Raw genomic sequence first — 17,581 nt, 5'->3', positions numbered from 1 at the left:
AGCAAAGAAAAAAGTTACAGTTGTTTGACCACAATTAATGCAATGTAATCGAGTTAATACGCATTTCAATGGTTGACGTGTCATAAGGGGACAAGCCCTCCGCTTCTGTGTACGTTACAGTACACGAATCCTGTTGTGACCAAGATGATGAACGCATGACCCACACTTAAGTTGTAGGCCTTCAATGGGACATTACTCATATTAGACATACATATCCTTAAATAGACTATTTGTTATTTCAAGTAGGCTACATGAGGGAAGGAATTGACTATATAGGCTATATCAAATATCCTAACTGGCCTCTTTGTTTGGGTGGTGTCAGAATATACAGAAACCTCGGATAGGACTTTTTAAAATGAATTGTAAAAGATCTAACCCTGAACCCTGTGGCCTCTTACCAGATATTTGTGCTACGCTTTCAAAATCTTGGGACCCCAGTTTGATATTTACCTTTACACCCGAGTTAAGCCAATTAAGTACCTTAAGGCCATGACTTCTTTTTTTTGTTTTGTTTGGGCAATACATGCGTCAGCGCAATTTCATTATTTTATTTTATTTTATAAGTGATGTAGGCGTAGAACCAGCTCCATTTTAGGCTGCCAGGTCCTATTCCTGTCGGGCTATTGTGTGGATGGATGGAAAGCTGTAGCCTATAGGGGGAGGAGGAGGAGGTGAGGGCGCAGCGAGCAGATAAGAGAACTGGCTTATTGGATGTCTGCTGCCTGGAGCTCTTATTTTATCTGAAAGGAGACGTCTCGCCGTTTGTTTTTACAGTCCGAAAAAACAACGACATCGCCCCCGAGGAGCTACCCCGACAGGACGGTAGCATGATAGTCGTGGAGGGGACTCGGAAGGAAGAGGGCCCGTATCTGCATTTTACTTCGCCTACACCGAATTCATTGAGTCGGTAACCAGCGTCCGACATGGGGAAGGAGGTAAATGGAGTCTCGCGGAGCCGGTTTGAGGTGAGCTGACCATCAATGTAACCTGACAGCCGTTGACACACATTCAACGTAGCAGTTAAACACGTTAGGATACGGGCCTAACACGGTGACCGTCGCTGTATTTATTGTTAAACTGCGCTTATGGGGAGGCTGTGGATGCAGCTTCCGCAGTCAATGTTTGGGATTAGGTCAAACGCTGTTTTGTTCGAACAGCGTAGTTTAAGCATGACCTATTTCACCGAAGACACACGTCGGGGTTTCCCACTGAACCCATCGCGTTGTTGTTGTGTTTTAAATGGAGCGTTTTTAAAGGTCCCGAAAAATGTTTTCCTCGTTTCACATTGCGCCGTCAAAACAAAGACGCTGAGGCTACATAGAGCACGCCGAGGACAGCTCCCGCTTACATTTACACATGTAAGAAAGGGAATTGGTTGACTTCACTTTTCTAATAAACGGTTTAATAGCTGTCCTCGTATCTACCGGGGTGTGATTATAATAATACTTTTTTTTTTTTTAGGGGGTTGTCTGACGAGTCGGATTGTTGTGCATATCCACGGCCGCTGCGGTTGTTGGGGGTGGAGGTGGGGGGCCTCGGGTTGCGACCGTGTTAGCACATAAACTATCAACAAATGGGCCCAGGCTGCCACAGTGTAGCATCCACCATAACCTGTAGTGATAGCAAGAGGGCTACACGTCCACACTCACAGGCTATGGGGGTGTTGCTTTGTAGTATTTACCATTGTGTGTAAACTTTGTGTCGCAGCCGCGAGCGTAGCTTGATATTTTGGTGAACACTAGCACCCAAACGCAACCGACCGGTGACATTGGGCTGTGTAGCCTATAAGCACTTGGTTCTGTTTAATCCCCAGCTAGTGTGGGATTTGTGTGTGTGTGTGTGTGTGTGTGTGTGTGGTTTTATTTATTTTTAACGGTGCAACAGCTGACGACTCAGAAGACTCAGGCCGTTACCTTCTGGCCCGACAGCTGCGGTAGAGCTGCTGTGTCAAGCTAAGCGGATTTAGACCAGGGGGGAGCCGGAAGTGGCGTCATTGACTTCAAAATAAAAACGGTGTATTTTGTTTTATTTTACCCTGTTGACAGGGTATATCTTTGAAATATTGAAGTTGCATGTACTATACAGATGTTGTAATCGTGGAGAATAAGATGTAGGCCTAATATACAGTGTTTGAAATGTAAACATGTAGTTTTCCTTTCTTAGTTTATTTGTCAGGGACAGTGCTAATTATTACTTTGGTGATTTTTTTTTTATTGATGGAAAATAAGAAAATGAATACAATCTACTTATGCACTTAAGTAATTATAGGATAAAACACAATACATCATACTGGCTTGTTTCAGTAGACCAGAGTTAGCCCAGAAAGCTATTGTAAGAGGCCTGAGATTAAAAATAATGTCACTGTAGATCATCAAAAAGGCTCAGTGGTCAAACCGCTCAACCCCAATTGCTGCATTGTATGCTAGGAAGAGTTTCACTTTCATAGGCATTTCCAAAAATGTCCTGTTGTATACCAGCCTTAAACAAAAACACTACAGCCCTCTGATATGTGAATAATAACCATATTGTGACTGACATTACAACTACGTTGTGTATAGTTGGGCGTTTGAAAAGACTTGGGCGTTTGTAAGACTTGTTGAAGCAGTTTAAACTGTAGCCAGAAAAACAATATTTTAATTTCTTTTAATTGTCTCTTAGTTATTTAATTTATTCGTTGTCCTTCACTACATCTGTGGATGTACGGAAGGATAAATGAAATATCTAAACCAAATTCAGCCACTGATTTAATCTTAACTCATCATGGAAATCACAGTTACAAGTATCAAACTGATATATAGATTTAATCTGAGGAATTGGGTCTTTTCATGAAAACAAAACTTCAGTTTTCTAAAAATATGATAACTTTTTGTTTTGCTTTACAATAATCTCTCGCTGGAGGTTATAGCTCACCCATCTTTTTACCTCCTGCCTGGCCTGCTTCACTGACTATAGCTGACCAGTGGAGAAAACATAATGCTCACATTCATGCAGCATCGGGTTCATTTTATGTTAGATTACAAAAGGGGACAGTGTATGCCCGGTGACCATGCTCATCTGGTTCTTTGGAAATGGCCCTGGATTATTTGGCCAGAAAGTAGCGCTGTGGAGGGCAAGCTGTCGGAGTCAGTTTGCCCCAAATCCAAACGTGAAATGTCTGTCCCTTCTTACTCCCCAAAAATGTTACACGTCTGCGCTGGCAGGCAGCCCCTGCATAGACAGCTGTGTCTGTGTGTGGAGTTTGTATGTTTATCAGAGAGACATAGAGAGGCTTTGACCCAGAACTGACTCAGTTTCTAAACAGGCAGACTCGTCCGTTTGTTTTTATGTGCTGATGAATAGTCAAAATCTGAAGCTATTGTGAATGTGGTTTTAGGAAGAACGCCCACAATTAAAATGGCCTCACTGTAAACTCTTTTAGCACCCATGATTTATTTATTTAGTTTAAAAAACGTGATTTTGGGATCATGAATGCTTCATATTTGTAGCAAAGTGCAAATAAGGACATGCAAACTCCTTGTTGATTTTGTCGCAGATGTTTGGCTCTTGTAAATAGCACGTGCACTTTTTCTTTACACACTAAAGCCCCCACCCCTCGATTACCCCGTCTCTGGTTTGGATTTATCTCTCTAAATCTATGGAGGAAAATGGATTTGGCCAGATGTTTCTTCATTTGCCTTGCTGTGACCGAGTGGATGCACCCGAATGTCATCGTCTTAACGTCTTACATTTTACAATCTAGCAGAGTATTATTTCCCACAATTTATGGGAACCCTGGAGTCCTCATTAAGTGTGTGTTTGTGTGCGTGTGAATCTAAGTAGCTTGGTCTTAATAAATGCTAATGTATCGTCTCTTTGTGTACTGTGGCGTTTTCTGTGGATTATAGCCGAGTATTTGCACTCACACGACGTGCAATTATTCATGTTGAAATCAATTAGCCGTTTGCAGAATCTAGAGCGATTTGTCTCAGAGTCACACGAATGCATTCTAACTAACTCCAGTGTACATTCTCAGTACATGCTGATGTGGACACTGGTGTCAACTCAACAGTGTAAACAACCGAGGAGGTATGGGCAGCATAAGCAGGCGGTAAAGATAACATGAAAGCAGAGCCCTGGAGTCGACGGTACAAAGTCCGCTCCAGCTGGTTTTTGCTTAGAAGACACAATTTCCAGTTGCCTGTGCTGCTTTATCTTCTGTTGGCCCATGTTTTCCAAGACATGACATTGAGTCTATCTCCGCTGATGAGATTAAGATCATTTATCCTCGTTTATATGCTGCTATGTTTAAGACGGACTGCCAGGACTGATATTATCTTCTGCACCCTTTCAGATGTTCACAAATAGCGACGAGGCGGTCATCAATAAGAAGCTGCCTAAGGAGCTGTTGCTACGGTGAGTGACATTTCAAAACACTTCAATCAGAATCCCTGTAGGTTTTTATTTTTTTGCAAGCAAATATGGCATGTTGCATTCTCCACACTCACCTCCCTGCCTTCGCTCCCAATCAGCACATCCAGTCATACGCAAAGGCACAATTGGCCTTCCATCCTCCTCCTCCCACGACAACCCCCAAACACACACATTGTGCATCTCTCGATCATGTACTGTATCACACTTGCCCTTTTGCAAATATTTCAACTAAACTAACCACCAGGATGCGAGTTTCCTCTCACCACCCTACTCTTCTCACCCCGATGCTAAAACTGTAATTAAAAACAGATGCTTGAGGCTGTAAAGCATTCAAATTGAATTCAGGCAAAAAGAACAAAGAGCCCCTGAGCAAAGAGAAAATGAAGGCCATAACTCAAGCCTCGGCCTGGCCAGTCAAGCTGCCTGTGCTGCGGCTGTTGCCTGGCCAGGTTCAGGGCCCTGCTTTGGGAGGCTGGCAGGCTGTGCTGGGACTCACTGCATCCCCGCTTCAACCCGTACACAGTTTTTGCTGCATTGAGGGATCCTGTAGTAAGTTTCCACCTCTGTTCCTAAGAAGCAGTTTGCGTGTCTTCCTCGCCTGGACCCCACTTTGAGTAAACGCATCTATCTTGCAAACATCTCTCCTGCCGACGGTCAAAGACAATATTAGCTGATTTACTCACACCCCTGTGCTGCGAGTGGAAGCCGAAGCAGGGGTTGAGTTGGGCAGTTTGGTGTAAAGAGGAAGCTTCTGGCAGCGGAGATCAGGGTCTCTAAACCGTCCCTGTCTGTCTTCCAGAATCTTCTCCTTTCTCGATGTGGTGACACTCTGTCGCTGTGCCCAGGTCTCACGGGTGAGTCTGTGTTCACAAGGTGTGTGTGTATGCATGTATGCGTGACTGTATGTGTTTTGGTCTGTGTGTGTGTGTGTTTTTAGTGTGTGTATGTGCTAAGTTTGAGAACAAACTTGGCCCTGAACGTTGCTTCTCCCTCCCTTCTCACAGTCCTGGAATGTTCTGGCCTTGGATGGCAGCAACTGGCAACGAATCGACCTCTTTGACTTCCAGAGGGACATTGAGGTGAGTAAATCTGATCTCCGTCTACTTTACTCTTACCTGTAGAGCAAGAGTAAAGTCTCAGTCTTTGCTTTGTACATTTCCCTTCACACTTAAATCGATGTTCGGAAGCACATGCAGCAGTCTGAGTGGATTGTTTTGATTCCAGGGCCGGGTGGTGGAGAACATCTCAAAGCGATGTGGGGGGTTCCTTAGGAAGCTGAGCCTGCGGGGTTGCTTGGGTGTGGGTGACAGTGCCCTGAGGTGAGTATTGCGAGGACTTGGCCTCCCAGAAATTCTTGTTGTACTTCAGACCTTAGGGAGAGAGTGAGAGCAACCGGCAAGTTCTGTTTGTTTTTCTCCCGGTAGGACTTTCTCTCAGAACTGCAGGAACATCGAGCTGCTCAGTCTGAACGGCTGCACCAAGATCACTGACAGGTACGAGCATTATTCTGGGATGCCAGTGTATCGTCATGCCTCTTCTCCTTGAAAAGGCTCATTGTCTTTCTCTTCTGCAGCACATGTAATAGCCTCAGTAAGTTCTGTCCAAAGCTGAAGCACCTGGACCTCGCCTCCTGTACCTCAATCACCAACCTGTCACTCAAAGCTCTCAGGTGTGTAGCGTCAACGTTGCGATATATACGTCCCCTGAGTTTACAACATTCCCCCCTTAGATCCGTTTCCCTCATTAATTTCATCTGTTAAATCTACACCACAACATACTTTAGCTCCTCATTGACTTGTCCTTCTTTCGCCATCTTTTTCTTTCTGAATGTTCCGTCCTGTCAGTGAGGGTTGTCCCCTGCTGAAGCAGCTCAACATTTCCTGGTGTGATCAGGTCACCAAGGACGGCATCCAGGCCCTGGTGCGATGCTGTCCAGGACTCAAAGGCCTTTTCCTCAAGGGATGCACACAGGTATGCTGAAGGGCTTAGTATGAGCTGGAGATGCTGACCGGGTCTAACGGTGTAGGTGCTTTGTGCATATTGAGTCGCGGATGATTGAATTCAGTATAAAATTCTATCTGATACATTTGAGAGCAGCTTGATTTGTTGAACTTAATTGCTTTAGTCCATTGGGGACTTCTTGGGCACACTGTTTCTATTGCTTAACGCTGCACTACACAAACGCTGTTTATTTTGTACGTTCCGTCATAGTGGCCATTCACTTAGCGGGTCGTCCCTCAATCAGAAGATCGGCGGTTCGATCCCCGGCTTCTCTAGTCCACGTCGATGTCACACTTAACCCTAAATTGCTCCAGAAGCCATCGGTGTGTGAATAGTTGTGTGAGTGCTTAGATGATTCCTGATGGATACACGTTGCTTGGTAGCTCCTGCCATCAGTGTGTGAATGGGTGAATACCATGTAGTATAAAAGCGCTATGAGTGGTTGGAAGACTAGAAAAGCGCTATACATGTACCATACTACCAAGTTCCTCTTATTTTCTTTCCAATCAAACACAGCTGCTGCTATCGCAAACATAAAAGGCATCACTTCCTGTGCAATAGAGATGCTTCTGAGAAACAGCATGCCAGACACTGTTTACAGCAAATGTGAATGTTTATAGCACTGTGTTGATATCAACAGTCAACACTACAGTATTTATATCAGTGACAGTATAGGGGCTTGTTGGGGTAACCTTAGTATGCTTTATTATACATTTTATAACTGTATTTTGACTTCAGATGACTGTCTTTCCTCTGTCAATCTCTCCCACAGCTAGAGGACGAGGCTCTGAAACATATCGGGGCTTACTGTCCAGAGCTAGTCACACTCAACTTGCAGACATGCTCAGTAAGTACAGGGAACACGGCTAGAAGATGTATCTAATCAGTCTGGAAAAACACCACTGTTTTGCACTTTCAATGACAAATTTCATATTGTTAAAATGAAATCTCACTTTGTAAACATTGTTGTAAAACCCTTGCCTCTGCACTTTTGGCATAAAAGGAAAAAGTGCACGAACACTTTGGTGTACGCTGATGTGCACTCGGTACACGTTGTGCTGTACAACTCATTGTGAATGCCAATAGTCTGTGAAGCCTGCTCATTGTCTCTGGTTTTACCCGTCTCCAAAATCCCCCTCCTCCTTCATCACCACCTGTTTTTTTTCTCTAATCCTCCTCCTTTCCTTCATCTGTCCATCCTCCTCCTCAGTTGTCCCAGTTCCTCCTCTTCCTCTTCTCTTACCTTGCTATTTCTCACCTATTCCTCCTCTGCCTGATCTCCACAGAGTATTCTTGAGCAATACTTAAAACAGGAAATGCATGAGAAAAGAAAGCTGGGTATTAAAGTACATGAATATATATATATATACATACTGTGTGTCAAAGTTGTACATTGAATGCTTTTAAAAGTTTGTATGTTTTCACATCTCACATTTGATGTGGATTTAATTGACCTCTCACACACACAAACTCGAACTGAAGTTTCTCTATGAGCAGCAGATCACAGATGAGGGCCTCATCACAATTTGCCGGGGTTGCCACCACCTGCAGTCTCTTTGTGTGTCGGGCTGTGCTAATATCACAGACGCCATCCTGCACGCCCTGGGACAGAACTGCCCTCGCCTCAGGTGAATTTACGCGCCTACACACAAATCCTCATTTAAGGCTTAGAAACATTTTTGTTATATTGGTTGAAATTGTCTTTACCCCCCCCCCCCCCCCAGCAACAATCAATAAAACAAATCAGGTAGCTGTCACAGGACTGTAAAAAGCCTGTCCAGTCATTTCATTTTGGCCGCATGCTGAAGTGCTAGCTTGACAGCTGTGAGTACTAACAATAGCCACGTTGGTAATGATCATTTTGGGGGAGGGACTTCGGAGGGAGGCCTGAATTGACGGGCTGTTAATGTTGCCCACTTGGTGACTTTCTCGCTACATTTAGTGATTTTTTTTTTTTTTTTTTTGGAGCTGCTGCTTCAGTTAAAGTCCCAAAGAGTGACAGACTCTAAGTGATTGTATAACTCTCTGCTCCTCTCCTTCTTTCAGAATATTAGAAGTGGCTCGCTGCTCTCAGCTTACAGATGTGGGCTTCACTACATTAGCAAGGGTGAGTGTGGCATCTACTTATTGGTTGTATACAAACACAAAGACTTCATGCTTACAGATTTAAATATTTGAATTTCGTGTCACATTTCTTTTTAGTCCCAAAACATCTTGAAAACAAAGTGTCTCTCAGTTTACTGTCTCTTTCTCTGTTGTAGAACTGTCATGAGCTTGAAAAGATGGATTTAGAAGAATGTGTGCAGGTAATAAACAATCCAAGCAACAAAATACAGTTTCCACTGTTGTTGTATGCAGTTTTGACATTTGTTTGTCTTTTTTTTTATTCTTATTTTTTTTCATCAGATCACAGATGGAACACTCATCCAGCTGTCGATCCACTGCCCTCGTTTGCAAGTCCTGGTGAGTGTGTGTGTGTGTGTGTGTGTGTGTGTGTGTCTGGCTGCCACTGCTGTGGTATTTACAAGCGCCGCATCACAGCTTGTTCTAGCAGACAGTTGAGTAATGGAGCTCCTGTGTTGGTACTCCTGTAGAGTCTGTCTCACTGTGAGCTGATCACCGATGACGGCATCAGACACCTCGGCAGCGGCCCCTGTGCTCACGACCGTCTGGAGGTGATCGAGCTGGACAACTGCCCCCTGATCACAGACGCCTCACTGGAGCACCTGAAGAGCTGCCATAGTCTGGATCGCATTGAGCTCTATGACTGCCAGCAGATCACCCGCGCTGGCATCAAGAGACTAAGGGTGAGTTGTGTGGGCTTATAACAGTGAGTAAGCGGTGATGCTTATGATTAAAAAATTCTTTTCCTATGCACACAAAAGACTTATTCCTCTCAAATGTCGGTCCCAAATGTGTTAAAATCAGTGTTAGTGAGTACTTTTCTTGTTCCAAGGTAATCTATCCACCTGACCGGTGTGGCATATCAAGATGCCGATTTAACAGCACAATTATTCCACAGGTGTGCCTTGGGATGGTCACAATAAAAAAGGCCTCTTAAAAGTGCAGTTTCATGAAACAGATGTCACAAGTTTTGAGGGAGTGTTCTATGGGCATGCTGACTGCTGCAATGCCATACGCTTTCTCATATGTTGTTTTTCTGAGAATTTGGCAGTGCATCAATCAGCCTCATAACCACAAACCAACCCAGATCCTCCACAACTTCTTTACCTGCAAAGAGTGGACAAATGCTCACCTCCGATTTGTGTTTGGCACTGTGGAGAAGTGTTCTCTTCACGGATGGATCCTGTGCGATTTAAAAAAAAATAATAATAATAATAAAAAAAAGTAGTATTTCTCCAGCCCTAATTATGTAAAATCCACAGTTCAGAGTGCCTAATAGATTTTTTTTTAATGATAAAACTGCATCATTTTAGAGTGTCCTTTTATTGATACTAGACCACGGTTGTCCTGTGTAATAATCTTGATAGGACACACCTGTCAGGTGAATTAATGATCTTGGAAAGGGAGAGGTGCTCACTAACACGGATTTTAACAACGTTTAACACAACATTTTAGAGCAAAAAGCCTTTTGTGTGCATAGAAAAGGTTATATATTTTCGCTCACTCTAGAATGTACTGTAAAAAGCCATTTTGTGCACACAACATGGATATGGAACCACTAAATGTATATGCTCTCTTTCCAGTCCATTGGTTGTGTGTTTGCGCTCAGCCATCCATGTCCTCTCCTAACCTCAAAATCCACATCTATTGTGCAGCAACCAGATCTTGATATAGGCATCTCACTCAGCTGCACTGTTCCTAAACAAGTCCTTCAGACTGCATATCAAAAACCTGAGGTGTTATCTAATTCCAGACATTTGATCTTTATTAAAGGTACCATGCAGAGGTTTTTTTTTTTTTTTTAAACCTCTAATAGAGCTTTGGGACAGGTTTATATTTTAGTTTTTTATGAGTGAACCCCGTCGTTTTGCATGTGCACACGGGTCACATGATATACGCTCTTGCCAATGGTTTCACACGGTTCCACGCCAAAGAACCGTAGAAATACCGTTGCTGTCACAGCAAAGGTAGAGAGGAAGACTGCAAGCAAGTGAACATAAAAACAATGCAGATTTCAAATAATCTGCTTTGGAAGAAAATTCTCCTCAAGGACGCACACAATGTTTTGGTGAACATAAAATGTAAATACAACTTTTTTTCTTTTATAGAATTTCTTTTTTTAATGAAACTCCCAAAGCTAATTTTAGTTCCTCAATGAAGGTTTGTTGGAAATACAAATTCCATAACGACATTTGAAGAGGAGTGCGTTTGATGTGTAAAGTAACAAACTATCTGTCTGAAGAGTCCGGTTGATATCAATTGAACCCAACATAGAATTAACGATGACGCAGCAGCATGGCTTTCAGGGCTGCCGCTGGTGGCTAAAGGATGTCTTACAACAATGATAATGTACGCGCATTGAGCATAGCTGCTGAGCAGCACCGCAGTCTCCAGATGAGGCAGGGAGAGTTTAAGTGGAGCACAATACGCAGTGTGACAGACCAGGGATCAGGGCAGCCTTTCTTTCTACGAAAACGTACATGATCAGGCTGATTTAAGAAGCAACAGAGGAGACCATTACAATCATAGATTTATACATTTTGTCCAAATAAAACTCTGGTGTTTGAGTCACCGCGTCACCCACAAGAAGTGATTAATCCAAACTGAGGCGTGAAATACAAGCAGTGAGGGATCACTCTGTCCAAAGAGAGCGGATCTTATGCTGCCTTTAAATTCTTTCTGGATCGGAAGTATTTGTAACATCCATTAACATATTTCCATCTATTTGTCCTTCTTTCCTCTCCACAGACCCATCTGCCTAACATCAAAGTGCATGCATACTTCGCTCCCGTCACTCCACCACCCTCCGTCGGGGGCAGTCGGCAGAGGTTTTGCCGCTGCTGTGTCCTGCTATGATGTAAAGACAACAACCCCCCTTTCCACTCCCCGTGTCCCTCGTACATGCTCCCCGCAGCGCGTCACTTGAACCCGGACCTGCTGTCCCCCTCTTGGCGCCCTGTCATAGAGTATATGCTGGTGTGTCCCCCCTGTTTGGAGCTGCAGAGAGAGGGAGAGAGACAAAACGCGCTACATGGTCTTGGGTAACTTTCCCAAAAACATTCCCGAATCTCTCCACCACACACATACAGGACACACACACCAGGCTTTCTGATATGCAGACACACCTGCAAACACAGATAAACTCCTAGAAGAATGTCAGAGCATTCCTGGTCTGTGTTTAGTGGCCAAACCAGTATTACAAAAAGCGTTATGTAAAAAATCAGATGTGGGCACCTCTGTCTTCGTCAAATGAAGTACAAAAAAATGTTCATTATTGAGGGGAGAGACACATGCTTCTATTTAGCAGTTACAGTTTCTTAACAAAATATTGAAAGATCCCTCTTAACCTCTCACACATACTTCCCTCGGTGTTGAAGGTTACTTACCAGCTACCTCTAGACGGGAACGGCACCTGAGTAAGACCCCAGTTAGCTTTTTCCTGCAGGCTGTTTATTTCAAAAAAGATGGGCAGCAATAGAGCCAGTAAACTGCCGACACCTTCAACAAACACATAGACAGCAGCAGAAATCCTGTTTTGTGATAAGAAAAAAGAAAAGGAAAAACATACTTGCAGCTATTTGCACCTATTGCAGTAAAGCAATGATATAAGACACTTTACCAAACGGCCATCTCAGAATTTAAGACTAGCATTTTACTAACAACACACACAAATACAAATCTTCATGCACACACTGAGCTTGCTACACCTGTACCCTCACCTCTCTCTGTTGCAATCAGAAGCTTCAATATGCTGAAGAAGAAAAAAAAACTTCAATATTTTTCTAAAAATGGACACCAATTAAGACTCACGAGTGGGGACTCGAGAAGATGCCAAATGTTGCATGTAACACCTCTAGTTTTTTAAAATCGAATTGTAAATAGAGTCCGTGAGTCGACGCCAGCGAAAACGACAGATGATGATATGAGATGGGGCAGAGATTTCTGTCTATGGGTCTTCCTGAGGGAACTATGGCGACGCTCACACATGCTTGTTTCAGTGTTGGAGTATGTGCTGGAGCTTCGGACAGTCCGAACGAGCCAGAACTTAACCAGGAGTTTGACAGAAGAACCGATGCTTGCCTGTGAAAGCTCATGCAGAAACAACAGGAAAGTAATAAAGACGCTCTTTTGACAGACGGAAAGAAAATAGAAGTCTGACATGACTACATGATGTCATGTCAGACCGGAACAATGGAAAGAAAAAGCCAACTGAAAACAATCAAAGTACGTCTTTTTTTTTTTCCAGTTAGTTTGGTTTCATTAAGTTGCTCTAGTCTTTTGCATCGGTGACGGTTCTGATGACGAGGAACTGGTGAACCACGCGCAGCGGTGAGAGGATGTGCCTGATGTTGGCATCGGCAACTCTTCAACTCCAATGAGGCCTTGCAGGGGATGGAGTTACAGCGTGGGACACCCTGCCACCCTGGGATCTCCTCCGTCTGTCTGAGACCAGTGACGCTGCCGACGGTAGAGACCAGATCAGACCGGCGGAGGCTCTAAAAGAGGAAGTCATCTGAATTACGGCTTGCTGACAGATATGATGGAAAGATTTTTGTCACAACGGAGGGCTATAATGGATTGTGCCCCCCCCGCCGCCCCGCCCTATGAAGTATTGAAGCCTTTTCTTATTGATTATCCTCTCCTGCACTTGCACCTGCTTTATTCTGCGTCTCTTTTTCGTCCCGTTTCCTTTTATAAATGTGTCTTTTACTGCTTTTCTTTCTGATTTCCTCTGGAGCTCTACCGTTTCTCTTCTTTTGCATTTCTGTTTTGGTGTGGTTTGGATTGCGCCTGCTTTGTGTTTTTGAAGTCATGAGTTCAGTGTCTCCAAGATGAGTTTGAGTCCTCTTCCAGTCCTCAGTTTTGATCTGATGGTGTTTGTGTTTTCATTAAGAGTTTATTGTTACTTAATGTCCGGAGTGTAGCCTTTGTCCAGGGGAAGTGTTGGCGCCAGTGCAATTGAAATAAATGTTGAAATTTGAGTTGGATTTTTTTACTGCGAGTTGAGGAGGAGTTCATGATGACATGTATGTATGATGTAGGTTCCACTTATTGAATGTTTCCATCAAGGAGAAGTCTCGGGATAGCTGTTCAGGCATTGTGTGCCACTTTAGCAGAATCAGATTTTTCTCCTATATGCGTGCTTTGTATGCCTTGCTTTTCCCTCCCATAATGCACCGCTGTCCAAATACATCAAACGACATAAATTGGTAATGGCGGCTACGGCAGGCAGGATAAACTGAGATGAATCCAGTGTAATCCAGTCGGATCTGTTTGTTTGAATGGGGGTTTACGGGGGATTAGGGAACAACTAAGAGTCAAAATGGCGGAGATGTCTAATGTACTCTGTCTCTGTGCCCCCGGGGTTAAGACGGTTAACTGGAAGAAAGAGGAAATGTGGTAGGATTTAGACTGTGAGCCAGGGTTGTAACACCTGCTTGCCCTCGTCAGGCACTGTATGTGGCACAGGCTGAGTCACCAGAAAAGCTAACGTGCTTTCAAGCCAAACACTTTGAAAGGGTCACAGGTACTAACACCTGCTCCTGATGGTTTTATATGTACAAAAGAAACATCCTGCTATTTATATCTTTTCATGGTACAAAATACACTACAGGCTCTACAAAGCAAAACTCCAGACTTATTTTTCCTCCCAGTATCAAACATCGCTGTCCTTCTGTCAGACCTTCCACCAGTTTACACGTAAGTCGAGCTACTACGCGCCTGTTTCATGTTCCAAACACTGGAGTAAGGTTGAGGATTAGGACAGAGAGCAAGAGGTGAATCTACAGTGTCTGTGTTCATGGTAGATTGACACCTGTGAAATTTCAAAAAAAACGTTTTGACAATGACTGTAGTTCACATAATTACTGTAAATGTTTTCCTTTTTTCTTTTCATTCGTTTTTTTTTTTTTTTTTTTTTTTTACAATTAACCGATATAAATGAATATGTACGTATGAATAAATATATACCTATATTATTAAGACTTGTCTGGTTTTCACTCTGGTGTTGTTGAGCTTGTTCTCTGTTTCATGGCCAGCGGTTGTTTGGCGTTATCGGAGCAGCAGATGGCAGCCGCGAGCCAGTCTAATGATTCCTCCATCACTGCTGGTCTGATTTCAGCTCTCAGCTGGTGACAGGATTCAGGATCTGTCAGCTTTTCAATGAGACAAATGTATTTGCTTTACTCAGGAGTAAAGTGGAGTAAACCACCAGGTCCTAGACGAGAATACATTGTTTAGACAGTTTTTAAATAATTGTTATGGTCAGTCCTAACAGTACTTTGTTTTATCATTTCTGTTGATGTTTGTAAAAATGCTTGAATTAGATGTTACAATTTATTTTTATTTTGTATGTGCCAATATGAATATGCTTGGGATGGGTTAAATGCAGAAGTTACATTTCATATGTACCTAATGTATATGATGACTATAATTTTTTGTTGTTGTTTAATGAATAGTTTGAATTTGCATCATAAGGAATGTAAACAGCAGCAACAAAACAATTCTCTGGGCAGATAAAATAGCTGACATCTTCACATTAAAAATTCAACGTGAGGAAAACATTGTCCGTCGACTTTGAGTGCGTTTGAGCACCAAGCATCATGTTGTAAACACAGACTCCACCTCCTCTCGTCCCACCGGAGTCCTGCAATGTCAATGTACGTGATAGTATAATAATAGTGGACAAAATACATCGTCTCTGTGCAAAAACATGTTCTAAAGTTCATCTGAAGATGATACGAGACTAATCAAGGGCACTAAAAAGACTGACAGACTTGCAAAATTGTGAAGTTTTTAGGTTTTGGGGGGAATTACAAAATACAAATAATTTACTCCCAACAGTTTATTCCTGAGATACTTCGCACAAGTGTCTCTTTGATCATGGTAGGAACAGCATACATTCTAAGAGCACAGTCTTTATCAGATGGGTGTTAAAATGTGACTATTTAGGTGTTTCTGACACTGCATGCAGAGTCAAGTCTCTATGTTCGTGTGTTCTAACGTACCCATGTCTGAGGCGAAAGCACAGATGAACAATCTGTATCAATTTATTCCAGTGGAATGAGCAGCAGCTCTGGTCCTGTGACTGCACCATGACGACCGCTGTCACGGCTGGGATCTGTCTTCCGCCGCATGGGGCTCATTTTGTTTCTCTCATCCTCCTATTGTATCCCCAGTCTCTCAATCACTGAGAGATCAGTGTGTTTCCACTCCTGTTTTAATGCTCATTTTTAACAGCCGTGTTCCGGCACCTGGGGTATCACATTGGAGGATGAAAGGGTGTCACAGAGGGAGACATTTAAATGTATGTGCGTGTGTTTTTTTCTCCTTCAGCAATTCTCTCAACTGTTCTGTTTTCTGTGTTTGAACACAGACGGATCAGATCACAGCTCACTGCACACTGCCCCACCAAGACGTTGTGTTTTGGTTTATTTTTGGCAGCAAAGCCACAGCTACACAGACAACTTTTTGACTTGACTTTTGTTTAGTTTTGTTTTGTTTTTTCCTTTCAGCAGTCACTCTGCTATCTGCTGTGCCCTGGCTCTGAGTGAAGCAATAATTAATGTGATAACTGAGGCTCTCTCCCTTTGTCTTCATTCTGTCTCCTTTCTACAAGCCACCCACGCACAAGGACTTTCTGGCAGCTTAGAGACAACTTTGATGTCAGTCTTAGGTGAAATAATGCAGTGCAGATAGACAAAACTACTTCAATCGCATTTAAGTGTTTCCTCCCCGTCTCACAATGGTGCAGTATTGGCTTTGAAATGCCTTTGACATCCCACTTATTATGTTAAATCTACCTGTCTTTTTTTGCCTTGATCAGGTTAATGCAAAAATCAGTAGCTGTGACCACAACCTTATTGCTTCATTCTCATTTGAGTTGTTCTAAAGAGGGCAATCAATAGAAACTCACCCCAGAAGACTGGTGGTGAAACCAGGTAGAAAATGAGATTGCATTTGAAATCAGAGGTGCCCATCCTCTGGCCTTATTGTAGCTGCTTTAAACAAATCATGCCAACCCTGGTGTAGCTTTAACTCTGCAGCAAAGCACCATAGCTTCAGCCTCTGTGTTTGGAGGGCAGCTGGGAAATGACATGAAATTAATAACAGAGTTAAGAGTGGCTAAAAACGATTCACCCCCCAAAAAACAAACTGAAAGTATTGCAACTTGTCCCATATGGGTCATTTTCTGCTATAGGAGAAGATGACTGTGATGAATTGACTCACAATTTCATAGGCTGCAGAAAGTTCTGCAACAGCATCCTACACCCACTTCTGTCACGATAACAACCCTCTGACATTGATTCATAATGATGACATACTTTATGTTGTTGTTTTTACTGCATGTTGTGTATGTAGGGTCTGTGGTGGCTGTACTGCGATCTGAAACTCCATGGCCATATAAAGTAGCCTACATGGGCTAGATGGTGTCATTAATTAACCTGCTGGAACTATTTGCAATTATGTAGTCACAGTTCATTTTAATTATTATTTTTTTGTTTGTACCAAGGACGGCACAAAGTAAAAGTAAAGAGGTGCGCTTTGACGTAAACAAAAATAAATCGGGCGAGAACATGAAGAGGGATGTTTTGTTGCAAACATTTATCCTCTCAAACAGAAAATCAGCTTTCTGTTTACTGATTGTGAGGTAGTCTATATTTGGGCTTGACATAATTAAGCCCCCGCCCACGGCCGTGGTCTCCGATTCTGTACAAATGAATCCTGGCAGAGTTGTAAAAATGGACCCAATCATGCGCCTCAGACGCACGGGGAGGCGTGCCTCAGATAGCGCTTAAATTTAAGTGTGTGCAGTGGTGAAAGGCACAGCTCGCTTTGGATTTACACCCACCCGGCGCCTTCCAGAGCACACGCTTTGTTTGGATCTAATCATAATAAGCATCGATGTTTTGCTGTTTTGAACCCTTTCTTAAAACTGTAGGACGGAATTGTTCCACTTTGGAGTTTTCAGATGCGCTTCAAGGGACGATACAATTACTCTTCCCATACGCGAGCCTCCATCCCGAATGCTTGTCCTTGCATGGCA

At 43.1% G+C, this 17,581-nt stretch overlaps 1 protein-coding gene across 2 annotated transcripts; it reads left to right on the top strand.

Annotated features, from left to right (window-relative positions):
- The first annotated feature begins 670 nt into the window (after positions 1-670).
- On the top strand, positions 671-14,498 carry fbxl20 (F-box and leucine-rich repeat protein 20). 2 transcript variants are annotated; one of them, XM_079178379.1, is made up of 15 exons: positions 671-965; positions 4,331-4,392; positions 5,210-5,264; positions 5,415-5,489; positions 5,635-5,729; positions 5,835-5,903; positions 5,984-6,079; positions 6,255-6,381; positions 7,184-7,258; positions 7,909-8,039; positions 8,458-8,518; positions 8,673-8,717; positions 8,818-8,874; positions 9,006-9,218; positions 11,284-14,498. In XM_079178379.1, the coding sequence occupies exons 1-15, from the start codon at positions 924-926 to the stop codon at positions 11,389-11,391; spliced, it is 1,311 nt and encodes a 436-aa protein (XP_079034505.1). In that variant the 5' UTR covers positions 671-923; the 3' UTR covers positions 11,392-14,498. The 2 variants fall into 2 exon arrangements, with proteins under 2 accessions (XP_079034505.1, XP_079034504.1); XM_079178378.1 differs by having other exon boundaries at positions 7,894-8,039.
- The last annotated feature ends 3,083 nt before the right edge of the window (positions 14,499-17,581 follow it).

Source organism: Pholis gunnellus (assembly GCF_910591455.1).
Source record: "Pholis gunnellus genome assembly, chromosome: 17".
Classification (NCBI taxonomy): Eukaryota; Metazoa; Chordata; class Actinopteri; order Perciformes; family Pholidae; genus Pholis; species Pholis gunnellus.
The sequence above is the reverse complement of the archived record's forward strand: the minus strand, read 5'-3'. Positions and strand labels throughout refer to the sequence as shown.

Bases quoted from the DNA above. Each gene is read 5' to 3' on its own strand.
- fbxl20 (XM_079178378.1), top strand. From the start codon at position 924: ATGGGGAAGGAGGTAAATGGAGTCTCGCGGAGCCGGTTTGAG. The intron at 5,490-5,634 runs GTGAGTAAATCT...TTTTGATTCCAG, and splicing joins ACTTCCAGAGGGACATTGAG to GGCCGGGTGGTGGAGAACAT. The intron at 8,040-8,457 runs GTGAATTTACGC...TCCTTCTTTCAG, and splicing joins CAGAACTGCCCTCGCCTCAG to AATATTAGAAGTGGCTCGCT.